The sequence below is a fragment of the Chlorocebus sabaeus genome, chromosome 10, assembly GCF_047675955.1.
Source record: "Chlorocebus sabaeus isolate Y175 chromosome 10, mChlSab1.0.hap1, whole genome shotgun sequence".
In the NCBI taxonomy this organism is placed as follows: Eukaryota; Metazoa; Chordata; class Mammalia; order Primates; family Cercopithecidae; genus Chlorocebus; species Chlorocebus sabaeus.
In genome coordinates, this window is record NC_132913.1 from 114,647,704 (window position 1) to 114,669,521 (window position 21,818).

Below are 21,818 nucleotides of genomic sequence, written 5' to 3' on the forward strand. Positions count from 1 at the left end.
GCTTAATAAAGAAGACTTTGGTACTTTGGAAGAATGAACCCGCCCCCAGGAGACTGAGCAGTTTATTACTCAGCACATTGGAGACTTCAAATGTATGATGAATTGCTCTAATGCTCTGTAGGTGTTGAATTTTAAGTACTAGAGTAGATCATAGACTTATTTGAGCTAGTAAGGAAAAAAATTATCAGTGCTGTTTTTGTATTTCATTAAAGAAACATTTACTGAAAACATTACTGAACCATTACCGAACCATTACTAAATGGCTTAGTAAATGTTACTAAACATTACTAAAACCATTACTGTAGTTTTCTTTGAAAACTACAAAGAACCAGGCATTAGTCTGAGTACTGAGAATACAGCAGTTAACTAGTGAAATAAACGTGTAATTTAAGAGATTCTTAGGGCAAAGTTTCTCAGCAGCTTCAGATAGCGAGCTACTTTTTACAATCTTAAGACCTGAGATCACCAAACACTTGTGTTACTCTAACAACGGAAGCCCAGTAGCGACAAAAACTCCTCTCTGGGCCAGGTGCAGCAGCTCATGCCTGTAATCCCAGCACTTTGGGAGGCTGAAGTGGGAGGATCACCTGAGGTTGGGAGTTCGAGACCAGCCTGACCAAAAAGGTGAAACCCTGTCTCTACTAAAAATGCAAAATTAGCTGGGTATGGTGGCGCATGCCTGTAGTCCCAGCTACTTGAACGGCTGAGGCAGCAGAATCACCTGAACCCAGGAGGCAGAGGTTGCAATGAGCCGAGATTGTGCCACTGCACTCCAGCCTGGGTGACAAGAGTGAAATTCCAACAAAAGAAAAAAACAAAAACAAACAAAAAAAACCCACCTCCTCTCTGCCAGGCATGTCCTAGTTGTTCAGTCTAGATAAGGGACATCAACTGCAGATGCCCACAGGGGCAGCACCTGTCCAGTCCAAGGGGAACAGGTGGGTGGGCATGGGGGGAGTCAGCCCACAGCCACAGCAGCAGTGGGAACACAATAACCTTGTGCTCATAAACTTCTAATGTCTCAGGAGAAGCCATAAACCTCACATTAATAATTCAAAAACAAACACCACGAGGACACAACCAAACATTCCAGCAGGTCAGAAATAGTCCATATATTAGTCCATTTTTGTGTCACTATAAAGGAATACCTGAGGCCGGGTAATTGATACAGAAAAGGAGCTCATGGTTCTGCAGGCTGCACAAGCCTGGCACCGGCATCTGCTCAGCTTCTGGTAAGGCCTCAGGAAGCTTCGAATCATGGCGGAAGGTGAAGCAGGAAGCCAGTGTATCACATGGTGAGAGAGGGAGCAAGAGAGGAAAGTGGAGGTTCCAGACTCTTTTACACAATCAGATCTCCTGTGAACTAACTGGGCAAGAACTCACTCATCACCAAAGGGATGGAGCTGAGCCATTCATGAGGGATCCGCCCCCATGACTCAAACACCTCCCACCAGGCCCCACCTCGAACACTGGGGATTACACTTCAACATGAGATTTGGAGGGGGCACACATCCAAACTTTATCAGCCTGTGACAGTTTGCGACCTTTGGTTCGCTCTGCAGCCTCCTGGACTTTAATTCACTGGTGTGTACCTTATACAGTGTGCAAAACACATGACTCAATCGAATTCTTACCAACAAGCCTCTAAGATAGTGTTCTTATATCCATTTTATAAATGCTGCAAGTAAAACTCAGAAGACTGCAGAGCTCCCAAATGTCGGAGATGGGATCTGAAGCTAGTCCACTTGCTCCTAGGCCCTAGTGCCTTGCACTAGAGCATACTGGCCGGAAATTCCATCCTAGGGAACACTGTCAGACTAAGGCAATGAATGCAAAGACTTGGTCCAATTATACAAACAATTGCAAAGAACTTAAGCCTACTTTTCTGTTTTCTACTTTTCTACCAATCTGTGGCTGCTAGGGCCAGAGACCAGCAGACCATCTCCAGAGTGAGGAGATGTAGGGAGGATGGAGAGACCCCAAGAGCAAGGGTACCCCATAGTCTGCACTGTCTTTCATGCTGTCTCTTCTGTCTGTCCTTCCTTTCCTCCTTTCCTTTCTTTACTTCCCTCCTTCCTTTCCTTCTTTCTTTTCCTTCCTTTTCTTCTCTCCCTTCCCCTTCTTCTCCCCCTCTCCTCCCTTCTCTACCCTTTCCTTCCCTAGTGCCCCATGGTATGACCCTGGTCCCTGACTATGACCACAGTGTAATGAATTTAATGCAGAGAAGCCATATGGACAGAATCATATACACAATAGACATCAGAAACATGGCCAGCCTACAAAGGAAAGCCCTATGGAGCAACTGAATTAAGTACACCTCAGCCATGATAACCCTAGATAAACAAGCAGTCCTTACTCAAAGATGTTAGCCCTAAGTAGCAACTCAACAGGAAGCCACAAAAATATTTTAGAGCCATTAAAATCTTCACTAAGAAGATTAAGTAACAACCACACACAAAAATGACTATAGTAAAATGTTGAATTTAAAAAGGAGACAATACAATGCAAACTACTTAACAATTGCAACCATGCTCATGCACATACATGCATTAAGGACCTAGCTTCCTACTGAGTAGAGGTTGCCAGTGCGCTTTGTACATGTGAGAAGGGTGCTGCTGGGACACCTTAATCATTAACTTCACTTACGGCCCTCAGGCTGGAACCTTATTTTCATGAGATTTTCTGGGGAAAATGGGAAAAAGTCCTTTGGGGCTTGATGGTCAAGTTCCAGGCCATCCCAGGATTGAACCTTGTTAATAAGGAGGCGACAGAGGGCTCTCTCCATTCTCCAGGGGAGTACCCCAGTGGGCAGAGCTTTTATTCTGAGCAATCAGACAGCTGAGAGGCTTTGCCTCCGGGTTATCTGTAACTTTCACCAAATGAGAACCATCTTGAGATAAATCTCATCTACCCTCTGGCACAATATCACATAAACTCTGACAAAGCCAGTATTTATATCCTCAGCCCGAACTTCTCATCTGAATCCTTAAGTTGAATATCATCCTGCTGCTTACTTGACTTCTCGACTTGATTGTCTAACAGGTACCTCAAACCTGAAATGTCTCAAATAGTACTGCTTTCTTTCCTCACCCAATGGCCACTCCTTCCATTGCCTTCCCATCTCAGTACATGGCAACTGCCTTCCTCCAGTGGCTCAAACAAAAAACCTTGGTTCTGTCCCTTATTTTTCTTTTCCTTATATCCTATGTCCAATCTAACAGCCAACCTGTTGGCTCTATCTTCAAAATATATCCAGAATCTGACCACTTTGCACCACACCCAGTACCACCACATTAAGGCATTGGCTGTGGTATCTCAACAGGATTACACAGCAGCCTCCCAGTTCATCTTCCAGCCAAAGTCCCTTGTCCATATGGTCTATGCTCCACAGAGCAACCGGAATGAGTGATCCATTTAAAACTATTGTCTCGCTCTTCTTAAAACTCTCCCCTGGCTGTTCCATGTAGTCTAGAGTAAAGGCTCAGACCTGACCCATCTGTAAAGCCCCGTGCTCTGCGGCACTTCCGAACCTCCAGCCAGTTCCCTGACTTCATCTCCTGCTCTGGCCCTCTCTCTCTTCTCTCCAGCTACAACAGATGGTGATGGCGTTTATCACCACAAGATATGCTGGGTATTTACTTGATGACTGTTAGATGGTCTGTGTCCTCTCTGAAGCTCTAGGAGAGCAGAGACTGGGCTCTGGTCCCTGCTGTATCCCCAGCACCTGAAACAAGGCCTAGAACATAGTAGACACTCAATAATACTAATTAGTTGAAAAAGTAAACAAAGGATGAATGGATGAATAAATATACTGTTTTTGTAGTCGTTAACATAATGTTTATAGGTTCAAAACATAAAGCAGATATCACACTATAAATTAGAAAGAGGCATCTCGATTTTTATGTCTACATGTCTGGTATGGTCTGGCTTTGTGACCCCACCCAAATCTCATCTCGAATTGTAATCGCCATAATCCCCATGTGTCGAGGGAGGGACCAGGTGGGAGGTGACTGGATCATGGGGAGGGTTTCCCCCATGCTGTTCTCACAATAGTGAGTTCTCATGAGACCTGATGGTTTTACAAGGGGCTCTTCCCCGTTCATGCTGTCACCTGCTGTCATGTAAGACATGCCTGCTTCCCCTTCCTCCATGATTGTAAGTTTCCTGAGGCCTCTCCATCCATGCAGAACGGTGAGTCAGTGAAACCTCTTTCCTTAATAAATCACCTACTCTTGCGTAGTATCTTTATGGTGGTGTAAAAACAGACTGATACAGCGTCTCTTTTAACTGGAAAGATGACTGATAAGAGGTACTCACTGGTAGCCCTGGAGGTCCTTCAGCACCAGGAGGTCCTGGGTCACCTTTTGTTCCAAGCCAGCCAGGGAGCCCCAAGTCTCCCTTACTCCCCTGCCTCCCAGGAAGTCCTGGAGGTCCAGGGGGGCCCATGGGACCAGGTTCACAGGCACAGAGTCCTTCATTTCCTAGACGGAGGATCAATGGCAGATTTGTCATATTTCCTGAATAAAATCCCCAATAAGGGCTTTACTGTACAAAACCAATAGCATAAATGAACAACAAAGAGTCCGATATGCACTTATTGCAGACAACTGAGAGCACATGCTGTGGGGGCTGGGTGTAGCATGGGGCACTGCGTGGGGTGCCTAGGCATGGGATGTAAGGTGGGCATACCATTTCTAAATAAATGGAGGCTTTTGTTCCTTAATAAATTTATCCTGACAAATTCTAGAGAAAAGCTGATATCCAATTCTACTGAAGAAACATTAAAAATGATACAACTTTTTTAAGTTTCAAAGCCTGTCCTTTGGTTCCTCCTGAAAAAAAAAAAAAAAACTGAAAAAATTAATTGGTGTATGCACAAACCCTAAACAATTAAGGAGACAAAATAATATGATATGTGAAGAAGGATTTTGACTGCATTGAATATTATAGTTGATAATTCACCACAATGCATTTTCCAATTATCAGGACTTTTTGTCTTAAACAAATGTCTTCAGCGTAGTCAGACTCCTCATCTGTGTTATGCTGTCACACCCACGTGACTCCGCTGCCCAAAACGGCTCCAAACAATTTAGAGTGGAGAAACAGAGACACAGGCAATTGATGAGTCTGGGAAATATAGGTCCCACAAAAATCAAACATCAGTACTCCTATCACTGCCACTCTCAAGGAATCAAGAGGACCTCGTGAGCAAAGTCACCATTTGCAGGCAAAATGCATGGCAGGCAAATGTTTCCTTTATATTCTAAGACACAACGCTTTGACTTTTCAGTGATTTGTAATCTCATAGCACTTAATGGCGTACTCTAGTGGGTGACTAAGGTAAGTAACAAATCTGAATGAAATGCCACATTACATGTCTCAGAAATACTCCCAATCGTCCATGTACAGTTGTTTTCTAGAAATTCTACATTTGGTGCCTACTTGCCTTTTTCTCCTTTTGAGCCTCTTCCTCCTGGGGGACCCACTTTGCCTTTTATTCCTTGTGGTCCAGGGTTCCCAACACTACAGTATGTCACTGTCAAGGGGGTAAGGGGATGGGCAGAGAGAATCACATAATTTTTCTGACTGTCTTCTATAGAACAAGTGACTTTTGCACTCACATCCTCCCCCACGTGTTTCCTTTCCCAACCCCATTCTTTGCTCCCTTGTTTTCCTAGGATTCTTTCTGTCTGAAATAACATACACACATATAGATGATGCAGTGGTTATGCCATGCTTTTGCTACCATAACCATTGATAAAGCCAACCCTAATTTCAGCCCTACCCTAAATTAATGGGTTGCAAAACAAAATAATGGACAACAAAACAAAACAAATAAAAAAATGGAGTCAGTGTGTGGCAAAGATATTCCCCCAATCAGTGGTGAATTCTTAGCTAATGAAGAAAATGTAAAAGCAGAGCTTGTAAAAACAAAAATTCAGAGATGTCAGTTAAAGATGACAGATAAAATGCAAACAGTTTGGTATCCTCCCCAAATCCCAGTAGAGTAAAAGAATATTATAAAAAAGCATAAACTGGCCTGGTGTGGTGGCTCACACCTGTAATCCCAGTGCTTTGGGAGGCTGAGGTGGATGGATTGCTCAAGAAGGTCAGGAGTTCGAGACCAGCCTGGCCAACATGGTAAAACCCCATTAAATCACAAAAATTAGCCAGCCACAGTGGTGTGTGCCTGTAATCCCAGCTACTTGAGAGGCCAAGGCAGGAGAATAGCTTGAACCTGGCAGGCAGAGGTTGCAGTGAGCTGAGACCACACCACTATACTCCAGGCTGGGTGACAGAATGATACTCCATCTCAAAATAAATAAATAAGTAAATAAGAAAGTAAATAAATAAATAAAAATAAGCATAAACCCACAGGACAAGGAAAAAAGGAGAGGAACCAGCAACAACAAGTAAAAGAACTTGGCAGATCCTTAAAAAAAAAAGAAAAAGAAAAAAAAAAGCTGAATTTGAAGCAGGAAGCTTAGAAAGCTGAGAAAGAACCTGATTTACCCCCAGAAATGTCTCCTAAATTTCAGGAATCTGTACCTCTGGAATAAGAACAACAGTGAGGTCCAAAACAGGATGATTTGTTTACAAAAACAGTTAGACCAAAAGATCCCCTTTCCTGCAACTGGCAGCAAGAAAAGAAAATAGAAAAAAAATCCCCGCCAAAAAAACCTAGAAGAAACACACATCGCAGCAAGCTATTTTAATTTATTTTATAATTAAAACAGATGAGGGAGAGTATTGTATCCCTGAAACACGAACAGCCTGCTACAAAAGGAAACATTAAAAGAGAACAACAGCAACTGAAAATCCTTGAAATTAAAATAGATATAGACAGATACAGTTATAGATATAGATATAGATATAGATCATGATAGCAGAAATTTAAAAATTCAGGTGGAGGGTTGTAACATAGAATTGAGGAAATCTCCCAGAAACTGTTTCAGAAAAATAAACAGGCGGAAAGTAATAAAGATTTAAAAAAAAAAAAAAAGACATATAGAATTGATTTCCTGACAGATAGATAGAGTCCAGAAAGAGAGAAAAAGAGGAAAAAATGGAGGAGACAATGTTTTCAAAGGACACTTGATCTCTTCTCAGCCTTTTGGCTAAGATCAAATGCAAAGAAACACTTGAAGAAAATTTTTCAGAAATGAAGGATATAGGGCCAGGCATGGTGGCTCACAGCTATAATCCCAGGACTTTGGGAGGCTGAGGCTGGCAGATCACCTGGGGTCAGGAGTTTGAGACCAGCTTGGTCAACATAGTGAAACCCTGTCTCTATTTTAAAAATGCAAAAAATTAGCTGGGTGTAGTGGCATGTGCCTGTCATCCCAGCTACTCAGAAGGCTAAGGTAGGAAAACAGCTTGAACCAGGGAGGCAGAGGTTGCAGTGAACCAAGATTGCATCACTGCACTCCAGCCTGGGCAAGAGTAAGACTGTCTCAGAAAAAAGAATGAGAGGAGAGGAGGAGAGGGAGGGGAGGAGAGGGCAGGGGACAGGAGAGGAGAGGAGAGGAGAGGAGAAAGAAAAGACATGAAGGCTATGTGCTGGATTAAAACTGCAAGCCAGTAGAAATGTACCCACACTAAGGCAAATCAAGTGGAATTTAAGACCCTGAAAACAAACAAAAAAAGAGCTCCTATCCAGAAAGGAAAACGGATTTCAAACCCAAAAAAATCAAGTATCTACATGTTATGAGTTCTCGGTAGCCAACACTGGAAGCTAGGAAACAATAGAAAATGCCCTCAAAATCCTGAGGAAGAAAGATTTCCTACCTAAAATTTTATACTCAGCCAAACTAGCAATCAAAGTCCACAGCAGAATTAAGGCATTTTCAGACAAGCAAGATCTCCCAACTTTTCCCTTTTATTGATACTTTTTCCCAGGAAATATAATGAGGTACTAAAGCATTAAAAAATATATGGGAAATAGAGGGCCCCAGAGAAAGAGAGAGGACGGAGGAAAGACTCAGAATATTGCTAAAGGAAGATCTCAAGACAGTATTCTGACAACAAATTAAAAAATGTAATCTGACCTAATCTGAACAACTCAAAAAGCTGCAGAAGAGATTTATTCAAAGAGCTAATACTAATGGTATAGTTCATGAGTTAGAGTGTATAATTAGATAATTCTGGGCAGTCTGAGATTAAATTATAAGTATATTGAAAACCAAGCAAACAGACAAAGGAAACAAGACAACTGACAAGATGTTCTGGAAAAGTAATAATTTATACTATTATATGGCTCAGCTGGTGAATAGCCCTTATATAACCAACTATTCAGTGTAAACTCTGAATATTTATGTAACCAAAATTATGACAATAATTGTATTGTAGTTTGTGGGAGTAGAAAATGTGCACGTGTCAGGTGGGGGAGTTGGTGAAAGAAAGCTAAATTCATCTTCTGTAGAGGAAAGTCAAAAGATAATGCTGAATTGGAAAAATTGAGAAATAGCAATACGAGTACATCGAATGTCAGTATAGAGGCGAATAACAAAAGATCCAGTCACATGTGTTGAAATGATTGCCCTTGGTGAGGAAGGATTAGGAGAAGGAGTTGTAGGGGACTTCAGTTGTCCATACCACGCCTTGTAGAACAGTTTGACTCTTAAACCTGAAACTGCCCTTGCAAAAATTCTCACAGTGAAAAACTTGTGACAGTGAAAGAGATATCACCTAAATAACTTCATCTTGTCTTTAGCCTCTAAACTGCCCTTGGCCGTTTCTGAGCATGGGCCAAGCTAACTTTGAAATAATTTAGTATAGTTTAAATAATAATAGCCCTTCCCAAAACTAAACTGCCTTTATAATGTTAATAAAAGGCCACCAGGTAAACAAAACAAAACAAGAAGGGCCTGTATTCTGCTAAGATGTAGGTATACTTAAATGATTAGCAGCATTATTATTCCAGAGGTCTCAAGATTTGCAACTTCCCCAATTATTCCCATAAATAATATCACTGTTATAAAACCTAAGATGGGCCTTTTGAGATGTCTTTTCAGACTTTTGCGTTTCTGATGACTGATGGCTCCACCTAGACCCAAGACTCATGACTCAAGGGTCCCGTGGCCCCCACCCAGAAGTGGATTCAGCACGTGAGGACCATTTTCCACACCCCCATGATTTCATCCCCAGCCCCCCAGCTGACAAACTATCTTTACAAAACCCTAGCCTCCAAATTTTCAGAGAGGCTGATTTTAGTAATAATAAAACTCTGGTCTTCCATTTAGCCAGCTCTATGTATGTTAAATGCTTTCTCTATTGCAATTCCCCTGTCTTGACAAATCGGTTCTCTCTGGGCAGTGGGCAAAATAAGCCCACCGGGCAGTTACAAACCAAGCCCATATATAACTCTGATGAAAATTAAAACTACATTTAAAAAATAAAAATTGGTATTATTTTACAAAGTTCTATCATTTACACTGAAACTCCTACCCAAATGATTGCACATACTTTAATTGATGTGAAAGTCCAACTTCTGTCTATTTGTTTGTAAAAGACTACCAACTTAGCTCACAAAACATCATATAACTTTTAAAATATTTTAAAACTATGCTTTCTGAATGACAAAAGAAACATGAATGCTAATGAGTATGAATAAGGAGTACTTTACCACTTGATCCTGGGAGGCCCTGCAAGCCTGGTGCTCCAGGCAAACCAGGTGATCCTGGCTTCCCTGGTTTTCCTGGAGCAGAATCAGGTCTCCCAGGAATACCAGCTTCTCCTGGAAGCCCAGGAAGACCAGGAAATCCTTGTGGCCCAGGGGGTCCTATCATGCCTGTAGGATAAATCAAGAATGAAAATTACATACACTCTCAGAGTAAACGTCTCTGTAGAAGAAATCAACATCAGTACACACTTGCTTAGGTTATCGAATTTTTTAAAGGGAAAGAGATGGAGTTGGAGGCCATTATGCTAAGTGAAATAAGCCAGACACAGAAAGACATACTGCATGATCTCACTTACATGTGGAATCTAAAATAGTCAAACTCATAAAAGCAGAGAGTAGGATGGTGGTTGCCAGGGGCTGGGGGAAGAGAGGAATGGAGTGATGTTGGTCAAAGGGTACAAAACCTTAGTCATGCAAGATGAATAAGTTCCAGAGATCTAATGTACAGCATGAAAATGATAGTTAACAGTACTGTGTCTTATATTTGAAATTTGCTAAGAGGCTAGATCTAAAGTAAATCTTCTCACCACCCCCCATAAATGATAATGTTGTAGACGTGACAAATAGGTTAATTAGCTGGAATGTGGTGATCATTGTACAATGTATACATATATCAAAAGATCAAGCTGTGTATCTTAAATATAAACAATTTTTATATGTCGGTGATATCTCCATAAAGCTATTTTTTAATGCTCTAGATGACAGCTTTCAGAAGTAGAAAAAAAATAAGTGATGTATAAAGTTTGCTTTGCCACGGAACAGATTACTAGTCATAAAGCAGGAGTTATAATAATTTGAATAAGCTGCATTAAAAGAAAAAAACATAACTCAAAAATAAAGACAATATACCAGCCATTAAAATGTCTTGCCTCCTTTGAAATAAGCACATGGTGGAAAGAAATGGGTTTAGAGAATGGGATTTTCTTACCTTTTCCCCATTCTTTAGGGTTATCGGGGAAGAAACATATTTGATTTAATTAAAATGATTACTTTTTCAATCTTTCTACCTTGATAACTTGGTAAAAATAATTCAAATAAACATATTAGCATACTTAGTAGGTAAAAATATAGACCCACATAATCAACTACACAGAACATAAAATATTGCACCTATCACAGTGGCCCAGGTTGATGGGGAAGGATGGAGGTGCCTGATTTGAACTTGGCCTCTCCCTCTCTAGCCAGGGGACCTTAAGCAGGTTATTCAACTTATTGAGTAGTCTGTATATACCTCCAGAGGCTTGTTATGAGGATTAAAGAAAATAATCCATGTAAGAAGCTTAGTGTAATATCCAGCAAGAGCACATCCTCAGTGAATGTTCAGATGTTCAGTGTGTTCAGATGAGGTCAGAACAAATAATTAACAGCAGGAAATCCTGCTTCCCCTTGACATCCTACTCCCCTTGCTGCTGTCTTTGGCTTAAAGATAGCTGAAAGCTGGCCAGACCCGGTGGCTCATGCCTGTAATCCCAGTACTTTGGGAGGCTGAGGCAGGCGGATCACCTGAGGTCAGGAGTTCGAGACTAGCCTGGCCAACATGGTGAAACCCCATCTCTACTAAAAATACAAAAATTACCTGGGCATGGTGGCAGGTGCCTATAATCCCAGCTATTTGGGAGGCTGAGGCAGGAGAATCACTTGAACCTGAGAGGCAGAGGTTGCAGTGAGCCGAGATCTTGTCATTGCACTCTTGCACTCCAGCCTGGGCAACAAAAGTGAAGCTCCATCTCAAAAAGGGGGGGGTGGGGAAGAGAGCTTGAAGCCTCTGTGAGAGTGGTCACCTCTCACAGCTTCCTTTTCCTCAGCATGTCTGGCTCCAGATCCTCTCTATGGAAGACTGCATTTTTCACTGATGCCCATCACAGGAGCTCTGTCCCACACCCTCTGGTTGAACTTTGACATTTCTCTATCAAAAGGTGGCGTGTTTCCTCCCTCTGAATAAGGCCATTAGAAAAGACGATTCAGCTTCTGCCTTGTGAGCCAAAACACTTGTGGCTGGAGTTCTGAGCTACCATATAAGCAATGATAAGAAGCTACCGTATTGTAAAGAAGTCTTAGTACAGAGCCCACCCAGGGAGGCTCCTGAGACTACATAAGAGAAATCAGAGAGAGATGTCTAGCCAGGCCCAGCCCTTTCTGAACTCTTAAACTGCAGAAAGAGTGAGAGGTACTGTACTGATTGCTATTGTTTCAAACCACGAGGTTTTAGGAAATTTTTTCAGCAAGAGATAACTGAAACCCTGTCAGTAATCAGTAATGTAGCATGTTTATTAAATTAATGGCTGTCATTATTGTGTCCATATGTGCCGGGCTTCCGTAGACTTACAAACATATTCACTCCTCCAACAACCCTGCAAAGTTTATACCATATAGATAAGGCACAGAAAGTTTAGGCCAAATATCCGTAGTAATAATAGCTAACATATTGAATCTTTACTATACACTAGACTGCAGTCTAAAGGCTGTATACATATTATTTCTTTCACCCCAAGACCTTGTTTTACACATAAGAAAACTGATGTACCGACAGGTTTAATAAATGTCCAAGACCACACAGCTTGCGAGTAGGAGAAACTGAAACTTTTCTAGTTCATAGTGCAAATGCTTAAGTATGTCACTGTACCACATTATACTATATGACTTTCACGAAATGCTAAGGTGAGATTTGATTACAAGTGTCTGACTCTAAAATTGTGCTTATCTCATGGTAAATACTGTAGATAATTACCAAATTATCTACAAGATATTGTATGCATTGTATATATAGTAAATACTATAGATATTACCAATAATATATATAATTACCTATAAATTATATATTCTAGTATATAATAGGACTAGATACACTCCTGTGCTTAGAATAAAATGAAAACGAGCCCCTGTGGATTTGGCTGCCATCTTGTCTTCATGCCATTTCTAAGACCTGATGTGGACTCTAGACAATCAGTCATTGGATGAACCTGGGTGCTGCCTGCTGCGTTGTCCCATTGCCAAGAAGAATGCTTAGCCACCTGCCAACAGGGAGAATGGGCTACAGTGTGTGGTATATTGCAGTATTGTCCACCCAATTATAGAGCATGAAGTCAATAGAGTCAGTTGTTGACAGCATTACATTTTTTTAGACCATGAAGTCAATAGAGTCGGTTGTTGACAGCATTACATTTTTTTTATTATAAAAGAAATGAATGGGATAGAAGAGTGCATCACATGTATACTTTTGTGTATTTTCAGCTCAATCACCTGTACATATGGATACATACATGTTTGTGTAATGTAAATGTATGTTTTGCATATAAATGTAATGTAAAATCAAATGCATTTCTTACTATGGGTCATAGTCAAGATTTGAAAGATATTGGGTTGATCTATTTTTTAAAACCTTGTGAAGTAAGGGATTTCCTGGATTTGAATCCACTAGAGACACTTGTTACTTACTATCAGATTTTCATTTTAATCTGCTGGAGAACTATTCTATTACAAACAAGCCTGAATAAAGAATTCTAAGACCAGAGTCCAGTGCTTTCTGACCAATGGAATACTCTATATGATTTATATACTCCTGGGTCAGTTAGGCTAAGGCTGTGCTATCTAAAGATTAAGTGAACTAGACAAAGCTTTTCCACCTTTGTGGTTATCGAATCCTGCAAACTGAAAGCTAGATTCATGGAAGATTAAACAAGAGTTTTGTAGTTAGCAGTTGAATATCTCAGAAAACTCACTTCTTCTCGGTAAATATAGCAAGAGACATAGGCTGGGTAAAACTTCGTTTATTCAAGACTTTTCTCCTCAAGGGGTTTAATCAGTTCTCCTGGGTTCACAGACTGCAAATACCCTCTAAACTTCAATTCCTAGTCTTACTAGGATTATTAACCAGCGCAGCACCTGAAGGAGTTAAAAGTCCTTATGCCAATAGGACCCTTTCCCAGGCTTTTTACCAAATGCCACTGTGGCCCATCATTTTCTTATTTTTGTTTTTATTTTGAGGAGAGGGAAGAAGACTTTTTTAAAGTAATTATGAATGAAAGTTTTTTTAATCGTAATTTTTACTTCCACCTTTCATGCACGAGATTTAAGCAAGGGATTAGGTGAACGTACTAAAGTTTACAAGTAGATGTCAACAGGGAGAGCCTTCCAGAAGGGTGGGAAAACATGGGAGAACACTAACCCAGCAGTGGTTTCCAAGCCTTATATGCATGTGATAATTTTGTGGGAGGTCTGTTGTTATACATACATGTTCCTTACAACACCCCTGTGATATTGATTGAATGTTCTGGGGTGCAGCTGAGAAACCTGTATTCCTCCCAAGTAAGTGATTAATTGGTTTGAGTTCAATGGTTCTTAACCCTGGCAATATATTACAAATACGGGAGCACTTCTACAGTATCAGATCCCCAGGCCCATCTCCCAAGAGTCCAACATTCTTGGTCTGGGGTGTGCACAGGCATCGGTATTATTTTACACAATCCTAAGGTGATTCCAGTATCAGTTACAGTTGAAAGCCACTGGTGCCAATGATGATGCAGGAAATCTGACCTGTAAAGCCAGGGCATCAGGGCATCCGTACCTGCACAGGCTTCCCCTGGTCTGCCCAAGAGACCTGGGGGACCAGGTGGTCCAACATCCCCTGTTTCTCCATAGCGGCCAGGGAATCCTGGGTCCCCTGGTGGGCCTGCCAAAGATAATGGCACATGAGAACAAACAAATGATATGTGCATTTTAAAATTCAGACAACAATTACTTTTTGTGAGACTCAGTAAAGTATAAATAGGAGACTTTTTGCAGTTTCTCATTACATTTAAAATGAAATACCGAAATGTGAACCCTTTCGGCTATGCCTCTTCCTCAGACATGTAAACATTGAGTGGGGCTCTTTGTCTTTGATTTAGGCTATTCTTTTTGGTGGCAGCATCTTGATAGGTGTTAGTCAAATAGTTTTGTTTTTGTTTTTGTTATTTTTTGAGATGGAGTCTTACTCTGTCACCCAGGCTGGAGGGCATGATCTCAGCTCACTGCAACCTCCGGCTCCCGGGTTCAAGTGATTCTCTTGCCTCAGCCTCCCAAGTAGCTGGGATTACAAGCATGTGGCACCACACCCGGCTAATTTTTGTATTATTAGTAGAGATGGGGTTTCACCATGTTGGCCAGGCTGCTCTCGAACTCCTGACCTCAAGTGATCTGCCCACCTCCGCCTTCCAAAGTACTAGGATTACAGGCATGAGCCACTGAAACCAGCCAATAAAATGGTTTCATACTATTTTTAGTGATTAAAAAATGACTTTCTGAAAGATGACATAATAAAAGTCCCAGCACACAGTTTATGTACTGAAAAAAACCTCAGGCACATGTATAATTATACACTCATGCTACAGTTTGTGCATTCAGCCTGCCTGGTGTGCAAGCTATGGAAATACTGGGCCAGACTCTTCTGTCCTGGCCACTCAACTCCTATGTCTGCATGATTTATGGAGGAACTGAATGGGAACACAAACCTTTGAGTGGAAGAGGTGGAGTCACCAAAACACCTGGTGGTCCTGGGTGCCCTCGGTCTCCAGGATCCCCCTGAAATCATTCATTCATTCACTTTTTAAAGGAATATTAATTTTACTCATGTTGCCCGGCATTAAACCAATATTAGAATGACCATGTGCACATTCATATAAGCAGCAGAGATTATAGGCTGACTAGAGAAATGAAGCATCCACGGAGTTTTAGGAGCAGCAAAGATGCATCTACTCTCTTACCAACAAGTAGTGGAAGTAAATAGCAAGTCACAAAGCTTCCACAAAAGGAAAGAAATTTAACTCCAATGAAATTATTCTATGCCCATAAATTGGATACCTCTGATGTCACCAAGTTTCTTAAACATACTGTGAGCATTAATGTCTAACATGGCATCAATGACTCATAGTTTATTCACCTAACAAGGTCCGAATCTACATTTTGTTTTAGCAGCAAATAGTGTCTCCCTAAATCGTGTTCCTTTAATGCCACCATGGCTTTAAGGGAACACAATTCCCTTGCACATGCTGAGCAAGTGCCAGATGTGAGATCACAGAGGTTAAAAAGGAAAGAAAAAACGCAATGGTATTAAAAGCAGAAAACTCTCTAAAATGCCCTGTTTCTAATCTCAATATTATGTGAGCCCATGCATTTTTTAAACTTTCATGATTATTCCCCTTCAAAAGGATCACTTCTCAAAAGTAGAACATAATAATGCTTAATATGACACTGATATGATAATATGATAATCATGCATAATAACACACAGCAGGCATTAAAGTAATATACAGTCAGCACTCTCATGCAAAATATTTTAAAAACAATAATCCAACAATAAAAATAATAAAACAACAGAATATGACAACTGTTTACATAGCATTTACATTGTATTAGAGATTATAAGTAATCTAGAGTTATTTAAAATACAAGGTAGGGTGTGTGTAAGTATTATGCAAATACTATATCGTTTTACATCAGGGACTTGAGCATCTGAGGATTTTGGTAGCCTGGGGGTTCTGAAACTAATCTCCCACAGATAACGAGGGGCAACTGATATGGTTTGACTGTGCCCCCAGTCAAATCTTATCTTGCATTGTAACTCCTACAATTCCCACCCACGGTGAAAGGAACCCAGTGGGAGGTGATTAAATTATGGGGTGGATCTTTCCTGCGCTATTCTTTTTTTTTTGAGATGGACTCTCGCTCTGTCACCCAGGCTCAAGTGCAGTGACCAGATCTCAGCTCCCTGCAAGCCCTTCCTCCTGGATTCACGCCATTCTCCTGCCTCAGCCTCCCGAGTAGCTGGGACAACAGGCACTTGCCACCAGGTCCAGCTAATTTTGTTTTTGTATTTTTAGTAGAGACGGGGGTTTCACCGTGTTAGCCAGGATAATCTCGATCTCCTGACCTTGTTATCTGCCCACCTCAGCCTCCCAAAGTGCTGGGATTACAGGCATGAGCCACCGTGCCCAGCCTTTCCTGTACTTTTCTTGTGATATGAATGAGTCTCACAAGATGATGGTTTTAAAAAATAGGAGTTTCCCTGTACAAGCTCTCTTTTTGGCTGCTGCCATCCATGTAAGACGTGACTTGCTCCTTCTTGCCTTCTGCCATGGTTGTGAGGCCTCCCCAGTCATGTGGAACTGTAAGTCCATTAAACCTCTTTCTTTTGTAAATTGCCCAATCTTGGCTATATCTTTATCAACAGAGTGAAACACAAACTAATGTAACAATTGAATAAAATATTAACTGTGTCCCTTCTAAAAATTACATTCTTGAATGATTCCTGGCAATACTTTAAAAAATAAATTAGATAACATTAAGGATATAAACTTTTATCAGAATATATTCAAATAGGCTCACTTTTTACCTTTGGGCCAAGAAATCCAAATGGCCCAGGATCTCCAACCAGACCTAGTTCTCCCTATAAACAAGCACAAACATGCCTTTTAAAAAAAAAAAAAGTGACTGGGTGACAAATTATCTCATTCTCATTTAATTTAAGCAACACATTGCCCACTGAGACCATGCAAAGTCTTAACACTGTTCGTCCATTGCATCAGACAATCTTGTGCTTCAATTTTTACACCCACAGCTAAATCCTGCAATCCATAAAATGAATGTGTCTGCCTTCCTAATTACTGTGTTTGCACGCAACAGTACAACTTCTGAATTATACTAAATTGCATTTACTAGTGAAAATGTATTTATTATCTCTATAATAAGGTACATTTACCTTTAATCCTGGGAAACCTGGAGATCCATAGGAACCAGGATCCCCCTAATAAATTCACAAAAATCAGGATAAACAGAATTAAATCAAAATGCATTAACCAGCTCAATGCATCATTTTTCACCTTGTCAAATTGTTCCATGGATATTTGGTCTTGTTTGCAAAGCTAGCTGAATAAAAGGAAATAAATATAAAATAGGTTCCATTTCTTTATAACATTTGCTACTTGAAGTGACCTTTATTCTTATTCAAAAAATTCATGTCATTGCCAGTGTTTTAATTAAGAATGTATTTTTGTTGTCGTCGCTTTTCCAATTTTAATTTATTTAACTTAGTGCTTGCACTGGGCCAAATATCTTTAAAATCCCTACAATATAATTTGCCTGGAAATTAACAGTTGCTCTGTGCATCATTAGCAATAAAAATGACCATGGAAACCAATATTGCCCCATTCAGTACTAAATCTAGAACCAAAGAAACTCAATGTCTATGCCAGCTGCAGTCTGGCCTCCATGGTGACTCTATGAATGGGCTTTCTATCAGTGACACGTGGTGATGTTTGGAGCTTAATATTGTATTTTTTTCTAGCTACTGCCCCTAGATCACCATGTTGTTTTATCAAATAGACTTAAATTATTCCAAGCTACTTTCATACTGACACTGAGGTGCCAGACAAGAGATGTCACAATAATCCTGTTACTTTTCCCAAATTGTTCTATCTTTTGCTTGCCTGTTTTATCTAAATGATGTTAACAGAAGGATGCTCTGGGATATTTAACTATTCCATAATTCTTATCCAAAATGTTTTGTTCTTACATGAGATATTCTTCACTTTTGAGCTTGTGGGACTACTGACCTGGTTTTATAAAAACATGAAAGAGAAGTATCTCCAAATTCACTGATGTTAACAGCAAATGATGCTTACCCAAGGCCCTGGAAATCCAGGAATGCCTTTTTCTCCTTTTGCCCCAATACCAGATTCTCCCTTTAAGAGATGACAACATTTAGAGGGGTTCAAGCAACAATATTTCAGCAATAGGGAAAGCAAAAATAAAATGAGAAACAAAAATTATTGTCAGCAGCTTAAAGAAAACAACTACTTTAGAATAGAGGCTCTATAGGATTATGTTAAGATAGTGAAAAATTCTGGTAATATATATTAGCACTTAAAGCAATGATAAAGACCATGAGAAATAACATTTTAAGTTAAGATAGCACATCTCACACACACACACACACACACACACACACACACACACACACAAAGTACTTAAATAAACTACCTTGCGTCCTGGTGGTCCTGGCAGTCCAATCATTCCAGGAATTCCTTTTATACCCTAAAAATTACAATGAATATTATTTGGTCTATTCTTATTATTAACATACTGAATTCCATCTCCTTCAGAAATCATCTCTTTTACAATCTGTTTCACCTTAAAAAAAAAAAAAAAAAAAAAAAAAAAAAAACCTTAAGAGATTACTTTTCACCTGTTCTAATTAGCACCAAGATCTAAGCACACTTGTAAACCAGACTCTATTTGAGCCAGTTCTCTGTGTGAGAGGTATATGGGACACCACAGTGGACCACCATGGAGCCAGGCAGCAGATACAATTTGGGAATGTAGTCGTTGAAAAAGTGGCTCATTTTGAGCAAAGTAGAGAAATTTAACCCAGCAATTGAAAAGCAACAACAGAATCTGCATGTGGCACCAGTAATATTAGCACTGGAAACTGACAGAGGAATTAATATTTGCCAAGAGTCTATTATGGCCCAGTTCTATGCATTTGTTACCTTCTCAATTATCAAGACATCAAACTCATCTGTAACATCTAAAGGACAACTGGGCTTCCAGTGGTCTTTCAATCCACATATCAAAACAACATTAACAAGCACATGTCATAATTTAGCAGCTTGAGCTAGGTCTGCCACTCAGCAGCTGGGTAAATTTGAGAACACTGGGAACCTTCCAAGCTTCATTTTCAATTCCGCACGATGGGGCCAATAGTAGTACCAACCTATTAAAATAGGTTTGTGACTAGTGCAGTGATGCATGGAAAGGCCTCCATACTTTCTGCCACAGATACATGTTCAAAAAATGTTTTCTATTGCTACTTTCCTAGGTGACATACGGATTTGGGAGTTACCTTTTCTCCTTTATAGAGACAAAAGTCAGGTGGCTCTACCAACAGGGTGGGTCCAGGAGAACCTTGCTGACCAACCTCACCCTTAAAAAAAAAAAAGCAAGATAATAAAAATTTCATATTAATTTATGTTTTGAAGATTTTCACCCATATATTATGGTATAATGCTTCCCATCCTCTGTGTCATGGATTTAAAACACAAGTCGTGGCAAGTACCTCACAGAATATAAAAGGATATTTACTGTTTTTCTTATAAAAATTTAATACATACTTATTGTTAAAAATAAATTTAAAAAATGAAAATGATTCTTAATCCTCTATCCAGAAGTAATCTCTATTAAAACTTTGATATAGTTTTTTTTTTTTTTTTTTTGAGACGGAGTCTGGCTCTGTCGCCCAGGCTGGAGTTCAGTGGCCGGATCTCAGCTCACTGCAAGCTCCGCCTGCCGGGTTTACACCATTCTCCTGCCTCAGCCTCCCGAGTAGCTGGGACTACAGGCGCCGCCACCACGCCCGGCTAGTTTTTTGTATTTTTTAGTAGAGACGGGGTTTCACCGTGTTAGCCAGGATGGTCTCGATCTCCTGACCTCGTGATCCGCCCGTCTCGGCCTCCCAAAGTGGATATAGTTTTTTGCGGTGTGTGTGTGTATATGTGTGTATACGTACTTATATGTGTATATAGGTGAATAAACAATTTGTTTTATGTATTTGAAAATATAATCAGCATACTATATAATAAACATAATTTAAAATATACAGCATATTTTATTAAAATTTTAAATAATTTTGTATTTTTCTTATAACAATATTTTGTGAGCCTTTTCCTATCATACTAAAAGCTCTTCAGAATCCTGATCTTTTTTTTTTTTTTTTTTTTTTTTTTTTTGAGACAGAGTGTTCCTCTGTCACTCAGGCTGGAGCGCAATGGTGCAATCTCAGCTCACTGCAACCTCTGCCTCCCGGGCTCAAGCGATTCTTGTGCCTCAGCCTCCCGAGTACCTGGGATTACAGATAATGCACCATCATGCCCAGCTAATTTTTATATTTTTAGTAGAGATGGGATTTCACCATGTTGGCCAGGCTGGTCTCAAACTCCTGGCCTCATGTAACGATCCTGATTTTTAATGCCAATACAATAATCTACCATAAGAATGTACTGTGATGTATTAAGCCATCCTACTCTGGTTAGATTAGATTATTTCTATTTATTTTCAATATTTTAAAACTGTAAAATAATAGCCAGAATTTTTATTTATGCTATGATAGATGTTTTTCTACTGAAGAATGTTTCTTGAATGAATTTTGCCACAATCATAAATTCTCACCATTAATTAGAAGATAAATATTTTGTGCTTTTCTGAGTATTGCTATTATTCTACACTTACTATGATCTTTCCTCTTTGTCATAGTTAAGAACAGGCTATAGGTCACCCATATTTGCAAACCAGGCCCTTACTGGCTCTGTCACTCAGGGCAAGTTCCTTAAAACCTCTCTCAGTCCACATTTCCTTACTTTGAAACCTCATTTTTCTTCTCTGTGAAATGGAGATTGTAATATTACCTACCTCAAACTATTCTTCTGTTGAATAGATAAGACACATAAAATGCTTCCTGTGTTGAGGGTAACAAAGTAAATTCCCCAATATATAATTACTAAGACTACTAATGCTTTTGATAGTTAGGATTTTTAGAAGAATATCAAGTTTAAATGAAAAAAAAAAAAAAACCACAAGAGTTCAATTTCTACCTAAACCTGGGAAATTGCAGAAAAGCCAGGTTAGGAACATTGTCTATTTTGTTTTGTTTTGTTTTTACTTGATTTATCTACGCACCTAACACAGTATTGGCGTAGCACCTGCCCTAAAGATATCTGCTGCATGAATAAACCATTGAACAAACACATTAACAAAACATGAGTAAATGCCTAGTAGGTATTGGTAAAGATAGCCACTCTTATTCTTGTAATTAAGATAAACCTGAACAAAACTCTTAAAGACTGACAAGCCGTCACCTTCTTCAAAATATTGTTCATATTGCTATTTGTTTTCATATTGTAAAAGTGCCATATACTCAGTATAGTCAAAGGTACAAAGAAGGAAAACTGTGAAGAATTCAAATGTAAAAGGCCCATAATTATATCACGTAGGCATAATTAGAAGCAACCATTTAGGGCACTGTTTCTTTTTTCTTTTTTTTTAATTATACTTTATGTTCTAGGGTATATGTGTACAATGTGCAGGTTTGTTTCATATGTATACATGA

At 39.8% G+C, this 21,818-nt stretch overlaps 1 protein-coding gene across 1 annotated transcript in view; it reads right to left on the reverse strand.

Moving 5' to 3' along the window:
- The window catches only part of COL4A4 (collagen type IV alpha 4 chain), a 153,921-nt gene that overhangs the window by 75,002 nt on the left and 57,101 nt on the right, over window positions 1–21,818 (reverse strand). Inside the window, exons 13-22 of the mRNA XM_038001450.2 lie at window positions 19,560–19,640; window positions 18,698–18,751; window positions 18,340–18,399; window positions 17,418–17,462; window positions 17,052–17,105; window positions 15,172–15,241; window positions 14,247–14,351; window positions 9,626–9,790; window positions 5,447–5,536; window positions 4,318–4,481 (exon numbers count right to left, since the gene is read on the reverse strand). Of these exons, the coding sequence (XP_037857378.2) occupies window positions 4,318–4,481; window positions 5,447–5,536; window positions 9,626–9,790; window positions 14,247–14,351; window positions 15,172–15,241; window positions 17,052–17,105; window positions 17,418–17,462; window positions 18,340–18,399; window positions 18,698–18,751; window positions 19,560–19,640 (888 nt within the window). The remainder of the gene's footprint in view (window positions 1–4,317; window positions 4,482–5,446; window positions 5,537–9,625; window positions 9,791–14,246; window positions 14,352–15,171; window positions 15,242–17,051; window positions 17,106–17,417; window positions 17,463–18,339; window positions 18,400–18,697; window positions 18,752–19,559; window positions 19,641–21,818) is intronic.